Here is an 8,553-nt window from a genome sequence, read left to right as displayed (position 1 = left end):
TGAAGTCAGATAACACTGAGATAACACTATCAGAAAAAACACTCAATTTCATTATCAGGAAATAGAACGAAATGCATGTTAAAATATAAGCCATCATTTATATTGATTTTAATGTCTATTGGTCCTCAATAATTCATTTCAACATTCAAACAATGTGACCGGAAATGAAAGTGAATCTTTAACAATTCCTCATTGCGTTTAAATAAGGAAACATGAACACTACATTAGCACATTTGTCATAAAGTGATCGTTGCACAACTGCTTTGTTTTTGTATCGGCTCCTTTAAATGATGGATATGAAGAGGATTTTTCTTGTTTTATTTTATGTATGTAATGAATTCATATTTCGTACAGAAAGCTATAATATTTATCGAAAAGGTGCCACCATGTGCCAGTACTACAAAAAGAATAGTGTTGCAAAATGCAGAAAATTACATTATATTCCTATCTTTAAAAAATCTATAACGACTTTGGAACTAAGATTATGCGATTTACCAAATATCAGGCGACAAACGTTTCAAAATATTTCATCGTACAAAATCATTCGATTAGCATTTACGTTGAATAATTCTATTCAGTTGATATCAACCGACGCATTTTCAGATCTTCGATATTTGCAGACATTGGAAGTTTTATATGAAAGACAGTTAGATATATTTCATCTCAAATCATCACTAGGAAGTTTGAACGTAACATTATTCAGCGAATTGATTCTAGAAAGTAATGGATGGACTTCACTTCCGGATAATTTGCTTGATAACTTGGGTGGCGTTACATTGTCAGTATTGTCCTTAAATGGAAATGATATTAGGATAATGAACGCTTCAATATTTAGCCCAATATTTGGATTGAAGAAATTTAGTTGCATTGGATGCGCTATGGAATATTTCAAGGCAAACGGGTTACAGAACGTAGAATCAATTGACTTGACAGGTAATAATATCTTTGAAATACCAAATTTTTGTGACGATTCCGGACAAAACAGTCTGGCTCCTGTGTTAAAAAGACTGATACTTAAAGACAATGCAATTAGACTTATTAATCCATCTTCATTTAAATGTTTAAAAAGTCTTCGAAGTTTAATTCTCGACGGAAATAGAATGAAAGACCTCCTAAAAAATAGTTTTTCTATCTTGCCCAGTCTGATGAGATTATCTATTAATAATATTCCACAATTGATTTTTAGACAAAAGGCTTTTAGCAGTACTTCCCTTCGCAGTCTGCAACTAAGCCAAAATGGGTTTCGTTTTGATAAGATCGATGATTTGAATTATTTCCGTGGCATATTCACAAACACATACAATTTGGAAAAATTGGATTTAAGTAAAAATTACTTACCTCATAAACCGCGATATACATTTGCAATGTTTTCCCCGTTGAAAAATATACGAACATTAAATATCGCAACTACTGGAATTGCAACGATCCCTGAAGGACTATTTCAAAATATGCCTTTTTTGCAAAAGTTAACTCTTATTGGCAACAAAATAGCAACATGGAACCCATCAACATTTAAAAATATGACAAACTTACGAAATTTGCATTTGGATGGAAATATAATTCACATTATAAACAAGACGTCATTTCCAACAGTGTTGTTGAATAAACTGAAAACAATTGGTATTTCAAGCAATCCATTTTGGTGTACATGTGATCAAAGGTGGTTTCTAGACATATTGCGGTCAACCAACATTACTAAGAAGATGCCAAATTGGCCTAAATATTATTCCTGTGCATATCCGGATAATCTTAGGCATTCTATGCTTTCGAGGTATAGACCAACTGACGCAGAATGTGAAATTGTTTATTTTACATCCATTATCATAATAGCTGTTTGCTCTGTTTTGATATTTGTATTTTTCATAGCGCTGATATTATATAGCTGTCACATTAACATAAAGAATTTGCTTTATTTTGCTCGTGTTCATCACCGCATTAAAAAAGGTTATTTGAAACTAACGTCTTGCGACGATTTCGATTTTGACGCTTTTGTCGTATATTGCGATTCCGATCGACAGTGGGTTCATGGTGACTTGATAAAAAGATTGGAGGACAAAGGATTGAAGATTTGTATCCACCACCGAGATTTCGAAGTTGGAGAACCAATCATAAATAATATTGAGAAATTTATGAACAAAAGTTGGAAAATTATCGTTGTTATGTCCAATGATTTCGCCAAAAGTGAATGGTGTCAATGGGAAGTGAACTTAGCTCTAGAGCGAAGACGTCGTCAAGGCACAGATGCGTTAGCGTTAATAATGTATCGTCAGATTGACTCAAAACATATGACAAGTGGACTCAGAACACTTTTGAACACAACTCCACATTTAATATTTACAGAAGGTTTAGGTGAACGTATGTTTTGGAATGCTCTCGTTAACGGTATCAATAGGTCTATGATGTTACCACCAACAGCTATTTTATGAAAATGCTTAAAGTGTTATTTGAATATTAATATTTCAAATCGAACGAGTTTGAGTTTTACACCAAATTTAGTTAACTTTCACTATTTTTTTTTTAAATTTAGAGCTTTCCAGAAACAAAATAGTTATTGTGACGTTTGCGTTGTTGATATCTTTTTGTATAGAACAATTATAATTATATTAAACTTGCAGATTTCAGTCGTTAAAATATGAAACGTAACATATCACAAAGATGTTCAAAATTCGTCTGTCGATAATCCTTAATAACGCAGTGGTTAATTCAGGAAGAAGAACGAGGAGATAAACAAGTCCACAAACACTCCAAAGAAAACACAAATCCAACGGATGAAAGAGTACCAAAAATCAGGTCCGGCTTTACGAATGACATCCGTTTTGTTTCTTCTATGAAATATTTGGATGGCCCAAAAGCGATGATTAAAAGCGGCGTTAAAATCGCATCAAAATCAAAAATATTTTTATTTATTTTGATGATTTATATTAAGTGATTGATTAACCATGTGAAAGTATGATATGCGTCGTTACCAAATATCACCCATTCGGTATCCTTTAACGTCTTTTTTTATGATTTTTAAAGTTAAAACATATAAACTTAAAGTCATATTAGGGCAAAATTTTTACAAATTTAAAAGTCAGGTGTAACATAAACACAAAAAAACAACGAATATAAAATATCACTTTTGCTTACTTTTCATACTCAAATTTACACTCTTTATTTCCAAGTTTTAAGCTTCAACAATACCAAAATATTTTGTTAACCTTTATATTGAAATATACCTACATAGCTCTCTGGGATTAGAAATAAACTTTATTTTTAGATGATGATGACGCTGATGTCATGACACTTAATTGATTATACATCCTGTCTTTGTACTATGGCAAATTTGTGTATTCCTGTCATTTTTGCCAATATGCTTGGTCTATATGCCATTTTGTGCTTCTATGTTATATATATGTTTTTTTAGTGATATAGATTATAACAAACTGTTGGCTGCGGTATTTTTGACATTTTTACCAATTATATCTGTTTGTTCACGCATCGTTGTCAATTCAATGGAAGTTGACGCGACTATCATACAAGTATTTAGCTAGCTTTATAACCAGGTTCAATCCATCATGTTCAACATAATAAAATGCCTGTACCACGTCAGGAATATGACAGTTCATATTCATTCGTTTGATGTGTTTGAGCTTTTCATTTTGTCATTTCATTAGGGACTTCCGAAGTGAATTTTCTTCGGGGATTAGTATTTTTGTGATTTGACTTATTTTAGTGTTATAACGAACGTAAAAAAAAGTGATCTTAATATAATCAAAATATTGTTTTACCGTTTGACCTTGAAGGCTTCCAATACCTATCTAACGAACATATAATCCTTGAAAAAATGTTTATGATTTAATAAATTTGTTTATATTTGGATACTTGTTTTGGCCACGAGCATCACTGAAGAGACATGTATTGTCGAAATGCGCATCTGGTGCAAGAAAATTGGTACCGTTAATTTTATTATTGTCACATATTACCTTCCATTATTACACTATTTCACCGAATTAAAAATGGATTAAAAATCTGATTCTTTTTGAGAGATAAAAAGATTTTTTAAAATGCTATTAAAAGTGAGAAATTGTAAACTCATATTTACATAATGTAACATGGGTGTACCTAATTCGAATATAATATTCGTAATGTTTTTTTAATACAAATATATCCTCGATAGCACATTTATCAACGCATAGGATCATTTGATTACACTAAACCATAAGATATGTTACCATACACGGGCACTAAACTCAAACTTCCGTCTTCCTCTTACAGTTTCAATCAGTACGCAGCGGGTAAAAACTTTTGACGCATTGTTCTTTCATTTAAATGATACGTTTACGGGTTTAAAAGTGTAAAAGGCCAAAACTGCAATTAACACAAAGTAATAGGAATGGGATCATAAAAAATGATAATTAATCTTACATCCGAGCTCATTTTTTCTGAGCCGGATCAACCCTACCAGATCACTCTAGCTTGAATTTCTTTCTTCTGCATGCTTTCTTTGTACTGTAACATTTTGGCGGGAATCACACATCCACAATAAAAGTTAGAACTACGAAAAAGACTTACTATTAAAATGTATGTAGATAAAATCGATTCGAACGCAAGACTTTAGCAAATAAACCCATAGTACATACCCCTACACCATACCAACTGGATGCTAGCTGACTAATATTTGAATAGATATTTAAACATTGTGTCCAGGGCTCATAAAGGATGTTAACTGTATAGTAATATATAAAGTATATTATAATGACTGTGTGGTGTTCTCAACTAGATTTTATAAAGCGTAGATTATTTTTTGTCGACTCTAGAACAGCTTTGATGTAAAAATAGGTATCCCATTCGGACTTGTTTTGTCAGGGTATGATCACTTTCTTGCCATCGGGATGACCTTATACTGACACACTGCATCCTCATGGGATAATTATTACGGTATATTGATTGTTAAAAAATGAGGTTGTCATTTAAACATCAAGTCAACAAAACAGATGATCTACATCAAAACTAATTCTTGCAATTGAATTTCTTAAGTGACGTTTTATGTTGTTTCATTATTTTATAGTGTTGCTAGGTAGAATTACAAAATCGCAATTAGTGTTGAATGTAGCATTCAATAACAATCAGCCAATTACTATCTTATATGTCCCCATTTAGGTTGTGAGTTCAAACACTCGCGCGTGGCAGGTGCGTTAGACGTCTATCTTAATAGACTACGATTGACAAGTTTCCTGTCAATGTTTTGTGCTCTTCTTTCGTACAACGGCTTCCTTTAGTAATAAAAACTGTCCACCACTCTATAGCCTACAGTGAGGAAAGTTGTATTGAACAATATTTTTTTTCGGAAGTACCAGAAAGTTGTTCAATTAGAAAATCTAGGCTCCCTAGGTTTCTCTACATGCCAGTAAACCGAGCGCATGTCTATATGAAGAAAAACCCTACAACCCTAAAAGGATGCAGTAAAATCGTTTCTTTCAAAACTTCTCTTACAAGTTGAAATAGGTGTAAGATATCAGATTATCTTCGTAGAAGAAACGCAAATAGGAAAAATGAAAAATTTAAACGGTTCTCTTTTTTTTTTGTTAGATAGTTTTGAAATTACCAATTATAAAATGAGTAATCTAACATCCAAAAAAGATATTTTCAGTGTTCATTAACCTGACGTACATAATTGAAAAATTCAGTTCTAAGATATTCCATCCGCATTAATATTATATTATTATATTATTGATTAACTGTTCATGTTTTCGACTCAACTGATTTGAATTATCTCGATTTCTCAGACTTTTAAATATCTACCATTTTGACACAACTTGAAAATGTAAAACAAAACATTATAATCTGTATTGCTTTTCTTACGTATTACTTCTACGACGGTTGAAAAAGTAAAAAGAAAAAGCCGCTAAGAGTCATCATTCTCATAGGATAGTTCTTTACCAATTAGTAATTGTTGACTGTGTTATGTGAATGAAAATGTTGCTCTTATTTCTAATAGTTAAGCTCCCTTGAATAATTCAAGTAATTTAATTTAAGTTGATATTGCTACAGTAAAATTAAAAACATTATCGTGAAGTATGTAATTCTTTGTTGTTCTATGATTTACATATTCTATCATTACTTTAAATATTGCAACCTGTTAAAAAAATTATATAGTTTTACATGAAAGATCGATGTTTCAGTTATCATAACCACAAGTTCTAAAGTCGATATTAATTTTATACTTAAAAACAGATGTTTTACTCTTCCGGGAACATACGATCACTGACGGATTTTTTTGAGGTTCGTATTGCTCATACATTGGTGATTTTTTTCTATGTTGTGTATTGACTGTTTGTCTTTTCGTCGCTTTTCTTTTTTTATTTCAATAGCGTGTTAAGTTTTTTAACATCTTTTTAAGTTTGAATATCTCTTTGGTATTGTCCAATTTTAATGATCAGCAATAGAAATAAAAGATATTTGAATATAAAAAACATGATTAAGGAGATAATTATTTTAAGTAAATATCAACCCCTGATATATAACATATAAGTTTAAAATAGCCAACAATAAACTTACGTAGCCACCGAATGTTCCATAATTTTATACATTCACACACAGTTTGTGGTTCAAATAAAGCTCTCATTCACTTACGGGCCCTTTCTTGATTTAGTTATATCGCAGGTGATAAACAAATGCATATTAAAGGACAGAAAGGTAAACGTACGATAATGCAAATGCATATTCCTTAAAGCATTCGTTATTACAAGATACCAGTATCTGCAAAATATATTAAATCATTTAAAAAATATATATCTGAATTCAGCTTTTTAATTTGTTTCCTAAGTTGACTATTCCACAGTATGTATGCTTCCAGTTACCTTAAATAAAATATATCATCATCTTAAAATAATCACTAAAACAATGTTTTCACAAGAAATTTCCTTTTATGATATATGTTGACTGTTTAACTTCTTCCAAAAATATGTGCACTTATTCTTTTTGGACAGGTTAGAGATAGTTAATATAACACGTTGAAAACATAAACAGAGATTTAAATAGATAGCGAACTCGTGCAATTGGATTTATCTAGGTCCGTTTGATTTCCTATTATAGGTTAAAACAATATGTTTATAATCGATGTTACCTGTATAAGATTGACTTTTTGTAGATTGAATCAATCAATCAAATGGTTTATCTTGTTTCACTTTCAATGTTGACATTCTTTACCTTTAACTACTTGAGATGCAATTGATGTTCACAATCAAAGGGTTTAAATAAGTTTCATAAGCAATGTTTCTTAAAATTGAGAATGGAAATGGGGAATGTGCCAAAGGGACAACAACCCGACCATAGAAAAAAACAACAGCAGAAGGTCACCAACAGGTCTTCAATGTAGCGAGAAATTCCCGCACCCGGAGGCGTCCTTCAGCTGGCCCCTAAACAAATATATACTATTTCAGTGATAATGTACGCCATACTAATTTCCAAATTGTACACAAGAAGCTAAAATTGAAATAATACTAGACTAACAAAGGCCAGAGGCTCCTGACTTGGAACAGGCGCAAAAATGCGGCGGGGTTAAACATGTTTATGAGATCTCAACCCTCCCCCTATACCTCTAGCCAATGTAGAAAAGTAAACGCATAACAATACGCACATTAAAATTCAGTTCAAGAGAAGTCCGAGTCTGATGTCAGAAGATGTAACCAAAGAAAATAAACAAAATGACATTAATACATAAATAACAACAGACTACTAGCAGTTAACTGACATGCCAGTTCCAGACTTCTATTAAACTGACTGAAAGATTATGATTTCATCATATGAACATCAGGCACAATCCTTCCCGTTAGGGGTTTAGTATCATACCATCATAACATATATGAGAAGAACATAACCCGTGTCATGCCAACAACTGGTTTTTGGATAAATGTGTTTAGGCTCGATGCAAAGACCCTATAAGTGAATCAATATTAACGCCAAAATATGCAATCTTTAATGACCTGACAACAGTATCGTAACTATATCCCTTCTTAATAAGTCTATTCAAAGGTTTTGTTAGTTTTTGAGGTGAATACTGACACCTTTGTGCTTTATAAAGAATATTTCCATAAAAAATTGGATGTGAAATACCTGAACGTATAAGAAGTCTGCATGTTGAGCTATATTTACGAATGATATCCTTATACCGATGATAAAATTTAGTAAATGTTTTGACTAGTTTGTGATATCGAAAACCCTGGTGTAATAATTTTTCAGTAATACATAAATTTCTCTCGTTAAAATCTAAAACATTGTTACATACACGAGCGAATCGTACAAGTTGAGATATATAAACACCGTAGGATGGTGACAAGGGAACGTCAACATCTAAAAATGGCTTATTTTGACAAATGGGAACCAAAATGGCTGCTAAAAGTATTTTTTGTCTAAATAGTATCTTTATTGCACTTTTCTTTGCTGTAACGACAAATTACTCGACCTACAGTAGTTGGCCAAGAATCCCTGTGAATGAATAACCAGGTAATATATATTAAGTGAATTCATATTGATAAGTAGATAGTTCGTTTTACAATTCATAGTTATTAC

At 31.8% G+C, this 8,553-nt stretch overlaps 1 protein-coding gene across 1 annotated transcript; it reads left to right on the top strand.

The window, feature by feature from the left end:
* Positions 1 to 282: 282 nt before the first annotated feature.
* LOC139526796 (toll-like receptor 13) lies at positions 283 to 2,514 on the top strand. Its single transcript, XM_071321953.1, has one exon. The coding sequence runs from the start codon at positions 288 to 290 to the stop codon at positions 2,424 to 2,426; it is 2,139 nt and encodes a 712-aa protein (XP_071178054.1). The 5' UTR covers positions 283 to 287; the 3' UTR covers positions 2,427 to 2,514.
* The last annotated feature ends 6,039 nt before the right edge of the window (positions 2,515 to 8,553 follow it).

This window comes from Mytilus edulis, chromosome 6 (assembly GCF_963676685.1).
Source record: "Mytilus edulis chromosome 6, xbMytEdul2.2, whole genome shotgun sequence".
Lineage (NCBI taxonomy): Eukaryota > Metazoa > Mollusca > Bivalvia > Mytilida > Mytilidae > Mytilus > Mytilus edulis.
Note: the sequence above shows the minus strand (reverse complement) of the source record. Positions and strands in the feature narration are given on the sequence as shown.